The following is a 22,890-nucleotide window of genomic DNA, read 5'->3' as shown; positions in this document are numbered from 1 at the left end:
ATCATATTTAGTTTTGAAAGTGAAGCAAGTCAGACTATGAGAGGTACACTTTATATGGTCTCACTCAATATATGCCAAATGTCTGTCCTCTGCAAGTATTTTTTTAAATCAGAAATGGAACTGACTTCAAAGACATAAGCCAACAGAATGAATTTATTGGTGTTTCAAGTTTAACAAGTCTTTCTCCTATTGCTAGTGTATGTCTACGCTAACCTAAACCAACAACTCACAACTCCTGTAAAGAGGAAAGAAGTTCCAAGATCTTACCAAGTATTCGTGATCCCAAATTTAATACTGAAGGAAACTTGCAATAAAAACTGATATGAAGACTTGTCTTGTAGCACAGTGGTGAAACGCTGTACACAAGGAGCTGTGTCCCGCATAACTGAGCACAGTTTGATTCCTGGCACCTGCAGCTTGGAAAACATGCCAGGCATGTATTCATGCATGCCCTAATTCCTAATGGAACGCTGAAAAGGACACAAGAGGATTCTGGCATGACCATGACCCACTGAAGATTTTTTTTTCTCTCCTTGGCAATGCACATACTCTATGGTGATTAGGGGGAGAAAATAATATAAATTTACTTTAGTCAAAAGAATGGCTCTTTGGGGACCAGCAGGTGGCATGTTGATAAGGCACTGGACACTCCCACATGGTCAACCATGATTCAAGTCCTGAACCTGGTGGCTTGCTTTCTCACTTTCTCTCTCTCTTTTTCCCTCTCTCTGGCTGATCAAACTGGAAAATAATAATAACAATAAGTAAATTTAAATAAAATACTTACTAAAAAAAGAATGGCTCTTTGACAATTTAAACTAAGACAAAGAGAGAATCTCTAAGTAATAAATCTGGATTTTACAAATATATATGAAAGGATTATATTGAACCAAAGGTCAATTAAAGGGAACTAGTACTCCAGCAGCAGGTACAAGCTTATCTTCTTGCTTAATGCACAGCACACTGAATCTTTATTGCTATAATAGGATAGGCCACTTCCCATGCCAAGGTTTAATTAACGTTTAAATATTTGAAGGGGTGGTGATAATGTTTTCTCTAATAAAAAATTTACCTGTCTTGGGATCAATAGAGAAATACGGTTGTCCCTGAAGTATGCTGTAAACAACTCTGGCGCTGTTTCCATAGGTTGGGTCGTCTGCATCCGTGGCCTTGACCTGGAGCACATATGCACCTGGAAAATAAAACGATGCAACTGTAGTGTGTTTCTTCTACAGAGTTCAAGGTCATGCCTATTAGCAGCTGGGCTTCATTTTCCTTTGGAATTTAGCATGTCTAAGGAAGGCTTAGTGTATGATGTCACTGAGGATAATTGAGCTGTTATAACCAAAACGTGGGGCAACAATATAAGGTTACTACAAAGGACATTTATTTTAAAAGCTGTGTCCATTTCCAGTAGGTAAATCATTGAACTGAAAGTCATCTTTATTGATTTGTAAACCGAAGGAGACATGAACACCTTTACGTTGGCTCATCTGGCTACTATCAATGTTTAATTTCATCATTAGGATAGCAGTAAAGAAATGAAAGGTTTCAGATGTTTACTGAAGTTCAGAGGATGATAAGTAATTTGCAATTGCAATTTACAAAACATCTACAAACAAGCATAAGGGTGTCTTTAATTAGAACAAAATATTTGAGAAATTTAGGAATTATAAGTAATTGCTACTGTAGCTACCAGATCACCTGGTGGCCTAGAGACTGAATTAATCTCAAGGTTCATTAATATATGAAAATGCTGTAGACAACACAAATTATTTGTAGCTTCACTAATTTTCTGACACCTGCTTGCAATTTTTATGTAGTAAGAGTGGTTGAAAGGAGCTTTTTTCTGTATATGTATATATATATAAATAAAATAGAGTGTGTGTTTTCTATTATATATATATATAATATACATATATTCTAGTGAATGTGTATATATATATTCTATATTATATTTAATGTCAGTCTCTCAGAAATTTTTAAGTATATTTTCCTAATGTCTTATTCAATGTTATCAATTAAGAACCAATGAAAACAAAAACTATAAAATCTCATATAAAGTAAGTTAGATATATATTTTTTCTTTTTTTTAAGAGAGATTTTTGCAATAGGGCACGCACATACACGTGCCAGAGAGAAAGAGAAAACAAGAATTCACTCCCCCAGAAGGATGGACACACCATAATTCCTTCTCCTCCATTCTTCTCTTGGGATTTTAGATCCTCATGCACACATGCCCAGTGTGAGTTTTAAGCTGCCAGGTCTGAGACTCAAACTGGGGTTGAAAATGTGGGAGTCCAGTGGCAAAACCTTTATACCATCTGCTGGTCCCCAAGTAAGTTAGAATATATTGCTGATGGTGAGATAAAAAAATCTCTACTGAGCAAAAAACGATCCAAAGTTACACAGTGAGCAGAATGCTCTTCATCTCTTGGAGGCATGCAAAGTAACTACTCTGTTCACAGGTAGCAGGGTGCCCTTTTCTGTTGAATTACTCACTTATTTTTATCTTTGAAGGCAGTATAAATTGGGAACAACCAAGTCTTAACAATTTACTGCAAAATCTGCGGCCAGCAGACGGTGTAGTGGTTGATGTGTTGGACTTCCACGCGGTTGATCACACTATGAAACTCGTGCTGGGTGGATGCACATGCATGCCTCAAATCTTGAGAAGGTAATGGAGAAGAAGAGATTGCACTTGGTCATCCCCCCTGGGGTGTTTTTCTCACTTCTCTTTTCCTGTCTCTCTCTGTGTCTCCATTGAGTGCACACTCCTTACAGCAAACATCTCTCTAAAATAATAATAATAAACAATTTTCTGCAAAAACTAAGAGAATGAATTATTCCTTCACCTTTCCCTTTTTGTGTGTGTGTGTGTGTTTTTTTTTAAATAATATGTTAGGATGATGACAAGATTAATAAATGATATTGTGTAGATTTTCAATGCCGAACATTTTTGTTTAAGATGTTTTGGGAAATTCTAGCTATATTAACAGATGAAAAATCTATTACAGCAGCCTGTCAGGAAAGGAAACTTCTAGAAGAAAAGGAGAGGAAGCATCACTAAGAACTCAAGAGTGATGACAGGTATTATCCATCATTATCAGCATGATGATTATCATCATCAATATTTACACAGTCATTAATCATAATTTGACAAATGTTTATTTCTATAAAGCACTGGTACATGTATTTAGGATTCATCAAAAACTACTTTTCATAAATACTGTAGACATAAGGAGTTTATCAAAAATAAATTCTTCTCTCCAGCATTGATTTTTCTCTCCCAGAATCCTGACGTAGATTTTTGCTATGACTTTATCATATGTGTATCAATTAGGCAAAATCTAAAAATATAAATACTGCCTCAACTCTAGAATTCTAAATCTTGCAGTTGAAAAGCTGTAACTTGCTCTAAACTGTGGATACATTAAAAGGAGAGCATTTAATAACAAATAGGAAATAAAGAAACAAGAAATATTTAGTAACAAGTTTAATAAACTTTTACCAAGCTCATACTAAATGTACATTTGGAAATACAAAGTTGGGTAAGAAGTGTTTCCCTTTTACATTTTCATTTTTATTAATGCTATTTCAAACCTCTCTTAAGTATGCTGAACAAATATTTTCTTCCAAAAGTAGTATTAATTTTTTTTATCATTTTAAAGCTCCAATATTTAAATGAGTAACTTGAAAATACTCCCTTAATGCATAGAAACAGATGATATTAGTCATACGATACCACTTTACACTACTCAAAAGGATCACTAGATACCAAGAATAATTAGATATGAGCATATTTCTCCAGTTTTGTGTGAAGCATTAAAAACAATTGTCCAAGAGCTAGCAGGAGGTGTGGTGGTTAAGGTGCTGGACTTCCTCCTGGCCATTCTTGGTTAAAGTCCCAGACCTGGTGCTTTGAAAATCACTCTGGGCATATGAGCATGAGTGCTCAAAATCATGAGAAGAGAGCAGAGAAGGAACTGTGGCATGGCTATCCTCCCAAGGGTGGGGGTGGTGATTTTTACTTTACCCCCCTCGGTCTCTCTCTGATGAGTACATGTACCCTTTGGCAAAAGCAAACAAAACAAAAATTAATTGCCCACTCAATTATAGTACAGTTTAACTCTGCTTTAGGGAGGGAAAGAACAGACTCTAATGAAACAAGGACTTCTAAAGTTTGTTTTTGTTGTTTGTTTTTTTGTTTTTCTTTGAGAAAGGTTTTTCCTATAGGGCGCATGAGCACGCCAAAGAGACAGAGAAAGTGAGAAATCATCCCCCAGGGATGGTCACCACTGCAATCCCTTCTCCTCCAGTTTCCTCACTGGATTTTGGGCACATGTGCACACGTGCCCAGTGTGAATTTCAAGCTGTTGGGTCTGGGATTGAACCACAGTATACTTTGTGGGAGTCTAGCAACATAACCATTATGTCATCTACTGGTCCAAGGACTTCTAAAAATTTGTACAAAAATAAAATTAAAGTATGAGTTTATTTATTTATTTATTTATTTTTGAGAGATTTTCGCTATAGGGCACGTGCGCTCGCCAGACAGACAGAGAGCGAGAGAGAGACAGAATGTGAGAAATCACCCCCCCCCAGGGGGGATGGTCACGCCGCAATCCCTTCTCCTCCATTCTCCTCTCGGGATCTTGGGCACGCACGCACACGCGCCCGGCGTGAGTTTTAAGCCACCGGGTCCAGGACGCGAACCATGGTCCACTACATGGGAGTCCAGCGACATAGCCATTACGCTAACTGCTGGTTCCCAGTATGAGTTTATTTTTATAAAAAAAATTAAAATCTGTGTTCAGTAAAATTAAAATCCGTGCACAGATTTTTTATTTTTCAGAATACACATTTTCTGTGTATTATATCAGCTTGTTTGGGTGGGTGGGTTCTTCATGATATTTATTAAATTTATGTGGAAAAAATTTTCATACTCCTTTCATTAAGAAGCTTCATTTAATTGCCTGGCACATGTAAATCTCCAAGGACGACCTTTCCTAAAGCTTGGATACTCAGTAGTTGTTCCTGACATTATTAAATATTAATGCCCAGGAGGTAGAAGTAGGAGGTTGTGGCTGGGGGCACGCTTAATGTGCAAGAACGAAATAATATAGTTAAGCCCTTGGACAGAAACGGGGATAGTTTTGTATATAGCAATCAGCCTAGAATTCATTCTTATTACTAGAATAGGGGCATGACAATATAACCACTCTAAATGTTGAAGTACAGAGAGAATGTTACTCACAGGGAAAACATTCCTTTATAAGCAACAGGAGACAGAGTGAAGAACATGCTAGAGAAAATAAGTATTGAATTACTTTAATTCCCACATAACACTGTCCTGATTGGCAGCAAATTAGTGCATGTTTTAGTTACATCAACATTGAAATTTTCTTTATATCCAGTATCCCTCCCCCCCTTATCCACAAGGAATTTATTTCACAGTCCTCAGTGAATGCTTAGAATTGGAAATGGTACCAAACCTTACATATAGTGTGTTTTCCCTGATACATACACACTTATGATAAAGGTTAATGTAAAAATTAGGCATAGTAAGGGTAAAAACAATATCTAATAATAAAATGGGTAAAATATAAACATATACCCCAATAAAAGTAATGTGAATTTGGATTCTCTTCCTCATTATCTCAGAATATTTTATTGTACTGTACCATGAAAAGTTGAAACCATGTGAGACAGAGAAAGAGCCAACACTGTCAAGAGTCCCAACATGGTGATCCAGCCTTAGCTAGCCCTCGATCATAGGCAAGAGCATTCCTGGCTTTCTTAGGGAGGTCTCTGGACATGAACATAGAGGTCTCTCTCTTCTCAGAGAGCCTCATTTTACCACTATTTTACCAGATTCTGAATTTTAAACAATCACTGAAAAGAAAATAAAAGTATCTAAAGCTATGATAGAGCAACAATCAGAGAAGCTGATCCCTGACAGGTATAGAACTATCATGAAGAAAGAGGTATGAGTAGAAGCCCATGTGATGTAAATTACAACTAAATAAATGCTAATTAACACCTAAACGATTATGAGTTAGAGGTCATATGAGAGCAAATTTGGATATTTTTTAATATTACTCAACTCTGGCTGCAATAACAAAATGCTACAAACTGAGTGGTTTAAACAATAGAAATCTGTCCTTACAGTTTTTTGCTTATTTGCTTTTGTTCTTGTGTTTACATTTTTGCCATTGGGCACATATGTGCATGGGAGGGAAAAGACAACTGTAGGAAAGTTAGAAATCACACCCCAGGATGGATAGCCATGTCACAATCCCTTCTTCTCCATTCTCCTCTTAGGATTTTGGGTGCACAAACACATGTGCCTGGTGTGATTTCCAGGTTGCCAGGTCCAGGACTCTAATCAGTGAGAGTGGACCATGTAAGATCAAGTGCCTTAACCACTTACCCACCTGCTGGCCCTCATGTTACAGTTTTTTATTAATTTATTTTACCTTTTTAAGGTTTTGGCCCTAGGGTATATGTGGTTGATGGAGAGAGACAGTGAGAAGGAAACTGAGAAATCACCCCCTGGGGAGTGGCCACACCATAATTCCTTCTCCATTCTCCTCCTGGGATTTTGGGCACTCACATACATGCACCCAGTGTGATTTCCAAGCCGTTAGGTCTGAGACTTGAATTGCAGTCAGCCATGTGCGAGTCCAGCACCTTAAGCATCACACCACCTGCTGCTTCCCCTATTCTTACAGTTTCAACGGCAAGTACAGGAAAATCTGGTTTCTAGTGAGACCTCTCTGCCTTACACCCCACTGTGTCCTTATGAGGTCTGTCTAGAACTAGATTTACAGTGTCTCTTCCTCTTCTTATGAGAAGAGGAAGTTCCATTGTATTAGAGTCCTTTCCTTACGGCCTCATTTAACTTCAATTACTTCCTAAAGGTCCCATGTCCAAATGTAGTCATATTAGTGTTTAGGACATTATTACGAATTTGAAGTGGACAAAATTCAGTTCATAACATCATTTTTAGTATACTGGGAAGTCTAGAAAAGTTGCTTTGTAAAGGGCAAGAGAAGGGACAGGCAGCTGTCCCTGATGGCCGTGGAAGTTGGAATAAGAGTATAGTTCTGTCAGACAGAGGAATTGTCCTGACTCAACTCCCAAGGTGTCTCTGTGGGCTGGGGTTTGGGAAAAGGAAGTTCAGTGTTCTCTCCGGGGAAGATCTTTGCAGCTCCCTAGCATGAACTTGCAGTCTCTGTCCCATGTAGTGCTCTGCTGTAGTTGGGAAGCACTGGGGTTTGAGGTGAAAGCAGAGAACTGAAAGCTGGAAACGTCAGAGGGGAGTCCTGTTCATGGCCTTTCTGTTACGGGAAGCTTTGGTCATCTCCAGTTTTTTCCTGAGTTTTAGTGATTTCCCACTTTTGTTTTCTGTCTTCCACTTGAGATCAAGCACTCCCAAGATTCCCCCATAATCCTGCTCTTGTGTTCTTTTGGTCTCACCTCATTCCTATGTTACAGGCACAGCCATCGATTCAATTTTTTTGGTTTTCCATGAAAGAGATGCCATGATTAATGTCCTTTGTCAATCACCTTGCCCCCCCCATTGTTTTCTTTTTCAAATTTAACTTACTTCTTTAAATCAAGGAGAGGAATAAGATCAATCTTGAATATTGGGTGCTCCTAGGTAAAAGGAGCTAGAAGCAAAAGCTGTTATTCTTTTCCTTACAATTATGAGAAGGTGTAAAATCAAACCTGTTGTGATAGTTACAGGGTAATAGCAAGTAAGAGTTTATTCAATGGCTAGAGTATTCCAGTACAACTGAAAAAATAAAATAGAGGTTGTACATGAAATGTAATCCACTTATATTTTCCATGTATTTTAGCAAGTTTATTTAGTAAAAATTTGTGCTAAGTCTATTTAAATAGACTTAGCACAAATTTTTGTTAAACAATTTCAAAAACTCCAGATAGAATTGCCTCAAACTGGGACCAGCAGTTAGCATAATGGTTATGTTTCTGAACTCCCATGTAGTCAACCGCAGTTTGAGTCCCAGACCCAGTGGTGTAAACTCATGCCAAGTGCGTGTGTGTGCATGCCCAAGATCCTGGGAGGAGAATGGAGGAGAAGGGATTGTGGCGTGGCTATCCTTCCTGGGGGATGATTTCTCGCTTGCTGTCTCTTTTTCTCTCTCTGTCTCTCTGGTGAGTGCACGCGCCCTATGGCAAAAACCTCTCAAAAAAAAATTAAAAAGAATTACCTTAAAAATATTCTATGAAATCACCATCACCTTGATACCAAAAGCAGACATAAGAAAAATAGCAAACTATGGACCAAATCTATGATGTATATAGATATAAAAATCTTCATCAAAATAATAGCCAACTATATCTGACATTACTTTAAAATAATTATATGCCATGATCAAATAGACATATACCAGGGATGTTAGGATAGTTCAAAATATCCAAAACAATAAATGGAATACATCACATTGACTGAAGGTAATACAGACATCATATATCAACCGATACAGAGAAAGTATTTGATAAAGTACAACATCTCATCATAATGAAGATTCTCAACAAAATTGTATAGAAGGTACATTTCTTAATACAGTAAAGGCTCTTTGTTAAGCCCACAGTTAGCATCATACTCAATGAGGAAAAGATTAAAAATAATATTCCTCATAGACTTGGAACAAGACAAGTATGTCCACTTTTCCCACTTCTATTCAATCTAGTACTGGAAATCCTAGCAATACAATTGTCTCTCTTTTTTTTTTTTTTTTTTCCGAGAGAGATCTTTGCTATAGAGCACATGTGCTCCCTAGAGAGACATATAGAAAGCAAGAAGTCACCTCTAGGGGGATGGCCACATTGCAATCTCTTCTCCTCCATCCTCCTCTTGGGATTTTGGGCACATATGTATATGTGCTTAGCATGAGTTCAAGCCACCGGGTCAGGGACTTGAATTGGGATCAACTATGTGGGAGTCCATAACCATTATGACATGTGCTGGTCCCAAACTGTCCCTATTTGCAGATGACATGGTTAAATATGTAGAAGAACCTAACAAATATTCAAAATCTCTTAGTGAAGACAAAAATATTCAGAAATATTGCATATACAAAATCTAGATACAAACTTATGAAGCATTTTTGTACTCTAACTATGAAAGAACTGATGCAGAAATTAAGAAATCAGTTCTATTTACAATAGCCACACACACACACACACACACACATACAAAATCTAGGAATAGATCTAACCAGAGAAGTGAAAGATCTCTAATACAAAAATTATCTAAGACCTGAATAAAGAAATTGAAAAAGACACACACAAAATAGAAAGATAGTAGTTTTTCATGATTGAAAATGTTAACGTAGTTAAAATGTCAATATTACCAAAAGTGATCTACAAATTTAATGCAATTTGTTTTTAAATTCCAGAAATACTCTTCATATAAATAGAAACAAACAAACAAAAGCATAAAATGTGTCTGGATTCATAAGACACTTTATATTTCCAAAGCAATACTATACAAAAAGAGTAGACTTGCATGCATCTCACTACCTGGCTTCAAAATATATGCCAAAGCCATACTAAAAAAATCATAATACTGGCTCAAAAACAGACACAATAGCCAATGGAACAAAACTGAGATTCCAATAATAATCTCAATAACATAGAGACTGATTTTTTTCTTTTACCATAGGACATATGTCCTTGCCAGAGATATACAGAGAGAAAGAGAGAGAGACAGAGACAAGAAAAGTGAGAAATTACCTCTCAGGGGGATGGCCAGAATGCAATTCCTTTTCCTCTATTCTCTTCTTGGGATTGGGGGCATGTATGCAAATGCCCCAGGCATGTTTTTCAAGCCCCCAGGTCTAGGACTTGAACTGTGCAGTCAGTCATGTGGTATTCAGCTGTCCTAACCACCATGCCACCTCCTGTCCCATAGCCACTGGTGTTCAACAAAGATCAGAAGAAAACCCAGTAGAGAAAAGAAAGTCTTTTAAACAAATGGTGCTAGAAAAAATGGATGTCTACGTGCAGAAAAAAATAAACAAGATCCCTATTTCTCCCCTGTTTACAAAAGTATGTGCAGAAAAAAATAAACAAGATCCCTATTTTTCCAGTTTACAAAAGTAAACTCCAAGTCAATTAAAGCTTAAAGCGTAAAGCCTCAAACAATGAGAATACTGGAGGAAAACACTAGAGAGGGACACTTCAAGATACTGGAGGAGGTAAAGCTTTCTTGAATAAGACCATTAAAATAAATCCAATGGGACCAGCAGTTAGCGTAATGGCTATGTCACTGGACTCCCACGTAGTCGACCTTGTTTCGCGTCCCGGAACTGGTGGCTTAAAACTCACGCCGGGCGCGTGTGCGTGCGTGCCCAAGATCCCAAGAGGAGAATGGAGGAGAAGGGATTGCAGTGTGACCATCCCCCCTGGGGGGTGATTCTGTATCTATGTCTCTGTCTGTCTGGCGAGCGCACGTGCCCTATAGTGAAAACTTCTCCAAATAAATAAATAAATAAATAAATCCAATGATACCAAAAATACAGAAGTAGGATTATATCAATATAAAAGCATCTGCATAGGAAAGGACACAATAAATAAAGAGACAACCCACAGAATGGGAGAAAAATTGGGGGAATTATTTTTCAACTAAGCAACTGAAAACAGTAATATAAAGGAACTCAAGCAGCTCACCTAAAATAAAAATTAAATAAATATAAAAGAGAGAGTCTAATAATCCCATTAAAAAATGGCAATTGATCTATACAGACTCAAAAAGAAGATGTATGAATAACTAAAAAGCATACATAAAGATGTTCAATATCTTTTATAAGGGAAACACAAATAAAAACTACAATGCAATGCCACCTAACTCCAGTTGAAATGCTATTATCCAAACCACAAAGCATATAAAATTTTGGTAAAGTTGTAGAGAAAAGAGAACCCCATGCGTACTCCCAGTAGGAATGTAAATTAGTACAGCCATATAGAAAAATGTTAGAGATTCTTCAAAAATCTAAAAATAATACTACCTCATGATACTGCAGTCTTACTATTGGATATGTATGCATGCATTATTGGGAAATATATACCCTATATTGGGTATATATAACCAATAGTTGGAGAGACACACATTGATATTTATTGTAGCATTATTCACAGTAGCTAAGTGATAGGACCAACCTAAGTACATCAACAGCCCTACCCTATTCATCTTTGTAAATTCAACACCTAGCACAGGTCTGTCATAAAGTAAATTTTAAGTAAACAGTATTTACATATGCATACAAAAGATACAAACAATACTACAATTGGGTAATTTTTGACAGATGGGTTATGGTCTTTAGAGCCACTGCTAATGTTAAATTGGGGGTTCAGAACTTCTATTGAAACCCATTGTTCTCTCTTCAGAAAGCAGAACTTAAAATAAGGTAAATTAAATTAAACAAAAATATTCATAAAGGCAAGACGATTTAGCCAATATATGGAGTACAAATTGGAGGAGGGTGTATACATATATTTTTGTTGAATAATATTAATCATTCTCAGGAACAATACATGTGGCAGGAAAACAGAGAAATATCATGTGGCACATCAATTACTCTTGCTTTTGCCTTAGGTATACATCACATCATGATCATGAGAGAGTACAGAGATAGAAAGATATAAAATGGTTCCAGCACTGAAATCTCTTTTCAAATAAAATTGCAAAAGAAAGTAGAAATTTCTGTTCAAATAAAATTGCATTTCTTGCCTAAAAGAGACATCAAGAAAAGAAAAATGCAAAGCAGAAAGGCTTTTAGCATCATGTCAGAAAGTTGGGAGGATGTGTCTGTGTGTGGCTGTGTGTGTGTGTAAGTGCAAGATACTACAAAGAAATGGAATATGTAAGACATTGAAACATGCAGTCAGCTAGAGCAGAGCTTAATTATAAAGCAAAATTAAGCATAGATGCTCAGCAGGTGAATTGAATCTTTAAAGTAACTGGGTCTTTAATCAATTTTGCATTAGATTTCACTGCACTGTTCATGAGCTTCCTTCTGCAGATTCTCTTCCTGTGCTTGCCCCTTAGCTTTGTAAATGGTTCCTTCTTTATCTATCTTCACTGAGAACTAAATACAAATATTATTAATACTACCATTTCTTTGGCTCTTGCTAGCATAATTCAATGTTTCCTGAGTGTGTCAAATATCAAAAATGCTTAAAATGTCTGCAGATGAGTGTGAGTAGCAGCTGAGCTAAGGGTTCCAACCCCACACAATTCTAGTAGAATTCAACTAGAAGCCACACAGCTTGACACTGTGGTTGTGACCTTTGCCCCTGGAGCTGAGGATTCAGGTTTGAATCCTAGATCAGTCAATAGCCAACAATGTGAACTCAAGCAAATTATTTTTCCTTTAGTTTCTTCATTTTAAAAATAGGTAGAAAAAAAATAGCACACACTTTCTAGTAATATTAAATTAATTAACATTTATAAATGTACACTGTTTGTTGCTGCTTAGCATTTATCAAATATCAGCATTCCATGGCAGAAATGGAAAAATTTTGGAAGACAGAAGTAGAGATGGAAACTGAAGATATCAAAAGCAGTATGAGAGGTGCATTGGTGGGGGAAGGCTCAGAAAAATTTTATTAAGAAGCATAAGAATGCATAAAAAAAGCCAAATAGGCTACTGAATGGTATACCACACAGAATACAAAAAAAAAGGGGATATTGCCAATATTATATATATATATATATATCTCAAAAAAGTATTAAAATAAAAATTAAAGATGCATGACATAATATTTTTTTCTTGCAGTTGATGAATACAGTAATACCTTTGATTTGATTATCACATTGAAAAAAATCATATTGTACCCCACAGAGATGTATAATTAAATATAAATTAAAAATTATAAAATAAACAATTTTTTGAAAAAAATAAAATATAGTTTGCCACATAGTATGCACTATGGAGTGTGTGTAAAATAATACAAATATATACACACTCATTTTCTTTTCTTCTACCTCATGTCGGGTGACAGAAATCACAACTAAATACTTGAGTTGCAATATGTTCACTCATTTGCACTCAGCTACAATTCAGTAATCTTTGTAGTTTTTTATTTGTGTTGCTTTCTTTTTGTTTTTGGTGTAGCAGCATATGCTTAAAGGAAAAAAAAAATCATTTAAGTATATATAGTGTAGGTTTTTAGGACCAGTTAACATGACCGATTAGAGTTTACTGAATACGTGCTCTATATACCTAACACTATTTGCTTTGATTTGATTAGTTGATTATGCCATGTTAAGTATAAGATATATCTGTCTACCTATCTATCATCTATCTATCTCTCAATCATCGTCTATTTCCTTCTCACTGATCTTTTTAGGTAGTTTCAGTAAACTGAGAAGTGTATGTGCACTTAAACCAGAAGTCAGAAGTACTACATCTTAGAATCAACTCTGTAAATTAAATAGATACGTGATCTTGGGCAAGTTATTTCAATTCTGTAGTGATAATAATGTAAGTTTAGTGGAAAATGTGGTAACCTTCCCCCAAGAATTAATCCTGTCTAATTGTACCAATTGTTCATACGAGTTTCCTTGTATCACCGTCTCCATTGTATCATACTTACATGGATATTAAAAGCTGAATCCCATGAAGGCAATGGTTCACATCTAAACTAGTTAACATAAGGCTTCTTAGTTCTGGCTGATTGGGTCATTTAAGGAGTGTAAATTTGACTGATTCCAAGCCAGTAAGGCCAGAGGATATGGGTACTCTGACCTTCTGGGACATGCTCCCTTTCTCTTTTCTCCAGATGTTAAAATGCAGATGTTGGAACTGCTATCTCCACTTCAACACCTTGAGGGAAAGTTGACTAAAGGCAGTCCTATACAAGGGGCCACATGTTTTAAATCATAAGAAAGAAATAAAGAGTCTCAATAAAACTGGCCCAAAGCTCAACCTCCAAACACCTTGATGATTTTGAGACCGTGAAGTCTCTTTGGTGAGTTACTTAGCACTGAGTTATATGGAATGTTTTCTTACTTCCAAATTAACAAATTTTGGCACATTGCTCGAACATAAACCTCTATTACTTCAAATATAAAATGAGGTTATAAGTAGATGGAAGCTCAGGGAACTCATTTATGCCTTAATTCATAAGAAAACACATGTAAGTAGCACATAATGACCCTTTATCTAAATGATCATTAAATTCTTCAACTTTATAATAAATAAGTAGAGTCTCCATCTCCTTCCAGTAATTTTTTTTTTCTGTGCACTTTGAAACAGAATTGTATCTGAATTCTTTCCAGAGTAGCTCTCCTATTACATCGGATAAATGTTTTGGTTAGGAGGTTTTGACCATTTCTTCACTCTGTCCATAACCTTCACAGGAGTGCCATGAATAAATGTAGAGTCTAAACTTCAAGACTATTTGCAGTCTGATGTCCTGGGGTTTTATTCTAAAATTTAACTACTCAGCTTTTCTAAACTTTCTCTCTAGGAAATTTATTTTACTTACTGTGCAACAAAAATTAGAGCTTGTCTACCTAATTTCCATGTAACAACTCTGAACCCTTATCTAAAAATTAAAAACACTTAACAGATATCATAAAGGGTTAGCAAAGACCAAATTCACCAATATACGCACATCACCTCTGGTTTCTTACTGTGGGCCCAAGTTGTTTTTAACACTCCAGTCTACCTGTGGCAGCCCTGGAGGCAAGTTTCATGTATTCTTCCACTTTCAGGGAATGTTCCAGCCACATGGCCTAATGGAGAGCTTCCTTTCCCTGAGCCTAGCTTTACCACTGGCCAGTTTGGGGCCCATGGCTTCATGCCCTTCAACTTCCCAGTGCTGCTTCTAATGAGCTGATCTTTTCTCCCAAGACAGAAGGGTCTTCTTTCTATTTACCTGTCTTCTTTGGAGGTGTTTAAATGCTTGACTCAGGGGGCCAGTCAGTGGTTTAGCAGTAAATCATGATGCTCTCTGAGGTTGAAACATAATGAAAGATTCCAGGTTCAAATCCAGAGACCTCCCCAAGTACTAAAGGCTTGCACATACCCATGATCCGGGACTGGCTAAGACCAGGGTTGGATTGTAACATCAAGACCCTAATGGGGGTGTAACCTCTCTCTCTCTCTCTCTCTCTCTCTCTCTTCTCTCTCACTTTTGGAAGAAACTAGTTTTTAACAAATAAATAAACGATTGATCCAAATCTCTTTCTTCAAGCTATCTCCTTTTATGGTTTCCTTAGTGTGATTTTTTTAGGGCTCTGCCCCTGCTTCTCACATTACTACTCATTCTTCTTAGACTCCTTTTCCTTTCCCTTGCCTGATTCAAGGTTTTCCTGTCCTAGGTTTTCTCTCATTCTGCATCCCTTACCCTGCAGCTCCATTCATATTAGCCCTTAGGTGCCAAGGAACAAATCCTGATCATCACCTACATTTTCTAGGGGCTTAAATAGCAAAATGTCCAGTAACTACACAAAAATAAATTCAATTTCTTGATTACATTCTAAACTTGTTTAGCCCTTATTTTTCAAAATATCCAATCTGTTCTTTTTTACTGATTGAACATTATTCACACGTGTCTTTCCTATCCATTTCGCTAATACTTTTATTCAGAAGGTTGCTGCTTCCCATCTAACATAGTGACATCATACCTGATACGCCAGTGCGCCTATTTTGATAACTACCATCCATCCCGTATACTGCAGCCGCAATTGTCTTTCAAATAATGTGCGTTTTAATTTGATCTCAGCACTATTGTGAATGCTGTTCATGATTCTAGCTCTCTCTACACTTCCTTGCCATACTCTGTCAGTTCCCTAAGATGCAGTGTCACCTCATATTCTGCTTTTTAGACATGCTGTCATAGGTGTCAGAAATGTCCCTTCACCTAGGTGAACATCAGTCCATTTGAAAAAATAACCTCACTAGCTCCTATTTCAGGAACTCACTTTACTTTGTTTATTTATTTATTTCAAGAGAGAGAGGCAGTGAGGGAGAAAGACAGAAGAAGGGAGAGGAAGAAAAGAGGGGAAGACAGCATGATGAGGATTGAGGTCTCACGCTGTAATTCCCCCAACTTTTCTGAATCAGTCATGATCATGTGCGTACATGCATGTGTGTTCAGTGTGTACAGGTCAGTGTAGGACCTGAATCCTGGTCTTCCACGTGGCTTTCATCACCACAGCATTTTGCCACCACTGCAGCCCCTGACTGGGCCCATGAACACATTAGGCCAGCTGTGTGGAAGAGGGCATGATTATGTATATTGCTAAATGTAGTCTTTGCTAACTCTTATGACCTTCAGTTATGTTTCAATTATTTGATTAAAGAGCGGGGAAAATGAGAGGAGGAAAATAAGGTATCATCTAGTCTATCAAATCATCTATTTGGTTATATGAATTATAAACCCAAACAAATGAAATAAGTAGTGTATTTCTACAAAGCTCAATTTCTGACTTAGAAAAACAAATTAGACTGGTGAGTGCACGTACCCTATAGCAAACATCTCTCTCTAAAAAAGAAAATTAGAAGTGTACCTACTAAGGCTAAACAGAATGAAACAGCTTAATTATTTTAAGAAGTACCTGCAAGTAGTCCAGGGTCGTGTCTATGAACAAAGGTTTTGGTGTCAATTACCTGATTTTGTCCATCTCATTATTTCTTAAAAGTTATGACTTTGGCCAACTTACTCTATTATCTAAGTGTCACTTTAACATTTGCAAGAAAAATGCAATCTATGGGAGGTAGGATGAGTTCAAGCATTAAATGAAATAATTTGATAAAAATACATCTCACAATGTTTGACGTGACATCCTAACTTCTTATATATTGATTGTTATGTTCCGACCCTGTTTCAGAAGAAAAGAGGTGGTCACAAATGAGAATCATTTTGAATTCCCTCTAAAAAATCATATAGAATAAAGTTTATTTGTTTTTCTTTTAAAAAAAAGCAAAGGAGGTTTTTGCCTTAGGGCCCATGTGCTCTCCAGAGAGAGAGACACAGTGAGAGGGAAAGTGAGGTCACCCTCTCCCTACCCCCTCCCCCTCAGGGGGTAATGGCCATGCCACAAACCCTTCTCCTCCATTCTCCTCCAGGAATCTTGGGCACAAACGCACACGCTCACACACCAGATTTGATTTTTCAAGCTACAGGGTCTGGGACTCAAATTGCCGTAGGGCATGTGGGAGTCCACTGATGTAACCACTATCCCACTGGTCCTTAGCATAAAGTCTTTTAAATACTATGTTTAAGGGCAATTTTCTTTTCTTTTCTTTTTATTTTTGCAAGTACCATCTAAAGAGTGGTTCTTTCTTTTTCCCTCTTTCTTTTTTCCTTTCCTTTCTTCTTTTCTTCTTATCTTCTTTTCTTTCTCCATGTGACATCTCAGAACCTACTGTGGAGCTTGGAGTATAATGGGGTACTTAATACATGTTTGTTTTGTAAGTTAATAAAGAAACAAATGACTCTGACTAAGAAAATACATTTGATCAGCTGATGTTCGACGTTCTCAATGAAGTCTTTAGATCTCTTGAGTCAGCCAAGTCTTATGTCCCCTCCTGTCAGTGGTTATGACATTGATGCTATTTCGCTGTCTGTTACAGTAATCCAAGTTTTCAGATCAAAGCGTCCTGAGAGCTCTTAAGAGTGGTGGCAAAAGAATACAAGAAATCGATTACTGACATATGGGCAATCCTGACACTGCAAACCCCACTAAGTCTACAGAAAAGTGTACAATGTTTATATTGTATGTTTATATTCTTGCAAGAGAAGACACTTGTGATCCTGAATTGAGATTACATACGTGGAAAATACATTATAATACAGTCTAGAAGTTGCTATGGCAGTTCACGTTACCTGGAGCCGAGTGACCTTCGCTACTGATTACCTCACAAATTCAAAGGTATGATGGTGCCACGTGACTGCAACACTTCCCAAAATTCTCATAGGTCTGCATAAACAATGGCAGAAATCATGCCTGGCTACAAAGTAGCAGTAAGTGTATTCATTATTGGTTAAGTAGTCTTAGCTAATAGAGAAGGGTGTGTCCACTGTTTATAAGTACTGATTTACTATTAAGCTTTTTGTTCCTTTGGTGTTGGTGTGGTTCAATGCTGCCATGATTTAGGCTGAGGTTTAGTTTAGTTCATTGTTACAAAACTAAAAGTCTCAGAAATAAACCTTTTTTTTTTTTTCTATATTTGATCTAACTCAGTTAATCAAGGCAGTGGTTCTCTGAAGATTAAATTAAAACTGTATTGTATTCTAAAAGTCCTGCTTTAAATTCTTTCCATCAATTAAACTGACAATTGTTTCTTCAATATAAAATGGGAGGTTTAGGGAACCAGCAGTTAGCGTAATGGCTATGTCGCTGGACTCCCACGTAGTCGAACGCGGTTCACGTCCCGGACCCAATGGCTTAAAACTCACACCGGGCGCGTGTGCGTGTGTGCCCAAGATCCAGAGAGGAGAATGGAGGAGAAGTATATATATATATATATAAAATGGGAGATTTGAAAGATACCTTTAGACTCCTCTATGCTGAGACATATTGGGATTCTATTCTAGAAAAAAAAAACTAATTACTTCATTGTTTCTGAAATAAAATTTTGATGGATTTATCCATTTTTATTTCACATTTTATCACCTCACAAAGTTTCTCACCTGAGAATGAAACCTAACATTAAATGTGAAGGAGTTATAGTAATAATTTTCATGGGCATTTCCTTTTTCAGATTATAAAAAAAAAACCTTAAAAGTTGAGAATCAGGGCTTAACAGGTGGCATGATGGTTAAGGTGCTGTATTCTTACAGGGTTGACCACACTTCAAGTCTTGGACGAGACAGCTTGAAAATTTGTGCCCACGTGCCCCCAAATCCCAGGAGAAAAATGGATAAGGAATCTTGGCAAAACCATTGCCCATGGGGAATGGTTCTCACCTTCCTTCTCTCTATCTTTAATGGAGGGAGCATATGTACCCTAAGGTAAAAATCTAAATAAATAAATAAGAAAAATTAAAAAGTTGGGCATCAGTTTCAAAGCTTACTGAAAACAAACACTATTATGACTACCTCATAGGGTAATGGTTTATTTATTAAACAATTTGAACCTTTCAGAGCAGCATATAAAAAGAAAGATAAGAACCAGTATATCACTAAACTATAATTTTGATGCATATTTCATGGAACATTGAACTCAACCTATTACCTTCACAATAGTAGCAGACAGCTGTGAGGCAATCCTGTTACTTACAGTATTGAAAAGTATTTTGATGCTAATTTAAATTATATTTCATGACAAGAGTAGCGTTAACTATGTCATTGTTTCTGAATGAAGACTATGACTTTCTATTAATGAATTTTTGATTGCATGATTTATCACGGACCTTTTCCCATTATACTAAAAGTATTTTTTTCCAACATTTTGGTGAATATATCATTATATGGAATTTTTATAGATAGGATCTTTCAAAAAGCTTTCAAGTGGTAAGCCAGTGATAAAATATAGTGCAGATTAAAAGATAAAAAGAGATTAGAATTCTAAAGAATACTGAATAATAGCTAGAAGGGGTTATCTATGAATTAATTTTATGACTCAGCTGAGGAGACAGAAGAAACCTAATGAAAAGAGGGTGACAGCAAGAGAGGATGATCCAGAAGTAGGAGAGGATTCAGAATATTAGTCATGAATTCAATTCCTATTTGATTTAAAATGTAGATTGAAAACTTGGCGAAAGGCAATTTCGCCTCATACAATTACTAATTATGGGGAGTGGTATTAAAAGGGAAGCTGTGAGATGAACAATTTCAGGAAAGGTTTTGATGTCCTTGCTTTGAGTAAGCGAGTGGCTGGCCCGAAGTCCACCTGTCAATCCAGAGTGCAATGGATGCCGGTCTGAGGCTGAGTCCCAAGATCTCCTCTTACTAAGCACTGAACCTGTCACCACATTCAAGCAGAGGGTGCTATGACTCTGGCGCTTGGTTAGCCATTGGGGCCATTCCTTGAATTCCACTCCCACTCTGTACTTATGACTCAGCCATATTTTTTTTTAAACTATCTTAGCCCTCAAGCAACACCACTGCTGTGGTTTTCTTTACTGTTTTTCAGATAGAATCTGTTAATTTCCTTCCACTGGAGTCATGTCCAGGATTGTGGCATCTTTCTAGCCTGAGACGTTAGGGCGTCAGGCTGAGACTAATTTGTGGAGGGGTTCATCCCAGCACTGGGCTGCTCTTCATGCTAGGCTTTGTTCTGTACTTTGCTTTGGTGTTTTGTTTGTTTGTTCATTTGTTTTTATGTTTTGTTTTTGTTTTTACCATCGGCATCTACTCCCTGTGAAGTTTCAGTATTGAAAGCAGGGACCCAGTGGATCCTGTCTCTGTTCATTGTCCAACTTGGGAGAGTTGGTCTTCATGGACTCAGGCTGTACATTTCTCATGCCAAAGGATGAGATGTTACACTGAAGTGTGCACACGAGTCTTCCATAATTTATAGAGCACAAAAACACAGGCACTCCCCCTGCTTTTCTAATAGTTGGATCTAATGATACATACATAACACCAGGGCACCTCTTCGGCATCCTTGGGGAGAAAAAAAAATAGGTTTTCATTTATAAGGTATCACTAAGTGCTCATTATTGTAATAACTAACATGGCACTATACCCCAAGAATAGAAGAAGTGAAAAAATTGACACCAGCAGATGGTATAATGGTTATGTTGCTGGGCTCTCACATAGTAGACTGTGGTTTGAGTCCTGGACACAGTGGCTTAAAGTCATGTCTGGTGTCTGTGTGTGCATGTCCAAAATCCTGAGAGGAGAAGGGGATGCGATGTAGCCATCCCCACAGGGGTAAATTTCTATCTTTTTGTCTCTCTATCTCTCTCTTTCTCTCTGGCAAGTGCATGTACTATAGCAAAAAATCTATTTTTTAAAAAAAAGTTAGGGGACCAGCAGTTAGCCTAATGGCTATGTCACTGGACTCCCACGTAGTCGATCACGGTTCAAGTACCAGACCCGGTGGCTTAAACTCACGCCGGGCGTGTGTGTGTTTGTGCCCAAGATCCCAAGAAAAGAATGGAGGAGAAGGGATTGCGGTGTGGCCATCCCCTTTGGGTGGTGATTTCTTGCTTTCTATCTCTTTATCTCTCTCTGTCTGGTGAGCGCATGTGCTCTATAGCAAAAACCTCTCCAAAAAAAAAAAAAAAAGTTAGAAAAAATAAGAAAGTAAAATTTTGCCCTTAAATATAGTATTCAAAACAGTTCATTTTATATGATTTATTTTGGAGAAATAAATAAAATCCACATCTACAATACCTATTCTATCCTAAAAAAGGTTTGGAACATGGCAGTTGATATATGTGTATATGTGGGACCACTGCAATGTGTCAAACATTGTGCAAAACATTTTACATGCATTATTACATTTAATGTTTGAATCTCCCTGAGTATGCCAGGCACGAGATTGTCCATGATATGGGGCTGTTTGAAGGCTGGGGGTGGGGGGTGGATAGTGGTGTCAAGGCCAAGTTGGCTGTTCTCTCTCTCTCCCTCTCTCTCTCTCTCTTGCTCATGGAAGAAATGAATAAATAGTTTTTAGGGACTAGCAGTTGGCATAATGGCTATGTTGCTGGACTCCCATGTAGCTGACCACAGTTCGAGTCCCAGACTCAGTAGCTTAAACTCTTGCTGGGCAAGTGCATGCCCAAGATCCCAAGAAGAGAACAGAGGAGAAGGGATTGCGGCATGGCCATCCCGCCCGGGGGGTGATTTCTCGCTTTCTGTCTTTCTGTCTTGCTCTTTCTGGCAAATGTACGTGCACTATACCAAAAAGAAAAAAAAAAAAAAAAAAAGGTCTCTTCAAAAAAAAATTTTAAAAATCTAGCCCCTTTATAGCCTGTATGTTCACATTCAGCAAGTGAGAGGGAAATTGATCTCAAATCTAGACCCTAATTTTAGATGCATTTTGACACTTCATGATTTATTGATTTGAAAACTCAAGATAAATAATAGGTGTCTTACTCAAACCAAACATGGACTATAAAACAACATTTGTAAACTTATAGCAAATAATATTTCAAATATTGTATTAAGAAGCAATGTCCAGGGTTCTGCATTTCATTTTCAGAACCAGACAGTTATTATCAGTGGATTTCTTTGTTCATGCCATAATAAATTAAGTATTGATGTATCATACTGATTCTCCCATTACTGGAAATCGTATTTTGTCAAAATTTATTCTCATGTCAAGACGTTCGTGCTATATGTGTAATTTGCCTTATTGCCGCACATCCACACAGACACACAGCAGATGATGTGAAGCAGATGTAGAAATGAGCAAAAAGACGTATTAGTATTACTTTATCAGTACTTCACGTTGCATTTTTAATCAGAGGTTATTTAACCCAGACATAGATTGACTGTATTGCTCTCATAATTTGGCAGGTGTCTATGTGCTCCATTTATAGTACAGTTACCACATTTAATTGCTAACCTTTTGCAAGTACGGTATTAGGCAATTTTCTGTTTTCTTTTAAAATTTATTCACTAGTATTTGCAACTACCTTATGGAGTTATAACATTATTGTAGGCTGTAATGTAGGCATTTCCCTTGTTTCAACAAATGCAATATGCAATACTAGAAGAAAAATGCTGTCATCCACATTTTTGCAGGGAAGGAAACTAAGGCAATGAGGCTTTATGTAATTTGCCTGGTGTTGTACACCTATAGAATTAGTTTATGATTTGATTGGCCTAATTCCCAAGCCACTACATGCAATCATTATGCCACACAGCCTCTTAGTTTATATCAAAATGGCTATGCTGTTTGAATTAGGTAACTATGGCATCATTGTAGCTTCATCATGGTTCATT

At 37.1% G+C, this 22,890-nt stretch overlaps 1 protein-coding gene across 1 annotated transcript in view; it reads right to left on the bottom strand.

Moving 5' to 3' along the window:
- Window positions 1–22,890, bottom strand: part of LOC102487013 (cadherin-12) — a gene marked incomplete at its 3' end in the record, with an annotated part of 226,616 nt that overhangs the window by 16,604 nt on the left and 187,122 nt on the right. Inside the window, exon 3 of the mRNA XM_006168021.1 lies at window positions 1,073–1,192. Coding sequence (XP_006168083.1) covers window positions 1,073–1,192 — 120 coding nt within the window. The remainder of the gene's footprint in view (window positions 1–1,072; window positions 1,193–22,890) is intronic.

This window comes from Tupaia chinensis, unplaced genomic scaffold (genome assembly GCF_000334495.1).
Source record: "Tupaia chinensis unplaced genomic scaffold, TupChi_1.0 Scaffold145407_1, whole genome shotgun sequence".
In the NCBI taxonomy this organism is placed as follows: Eukaryota; Metazoa; Chordata; class Mammalia; order Scandentia; family Tupaiidae; genus Tupaia; species Tupaia belangeri.
The sequence above is the reverse complement of the archived record's forward strand: the minus strand, read 5'-3'. Positions and strand labels throughout refer to the sequence as shown.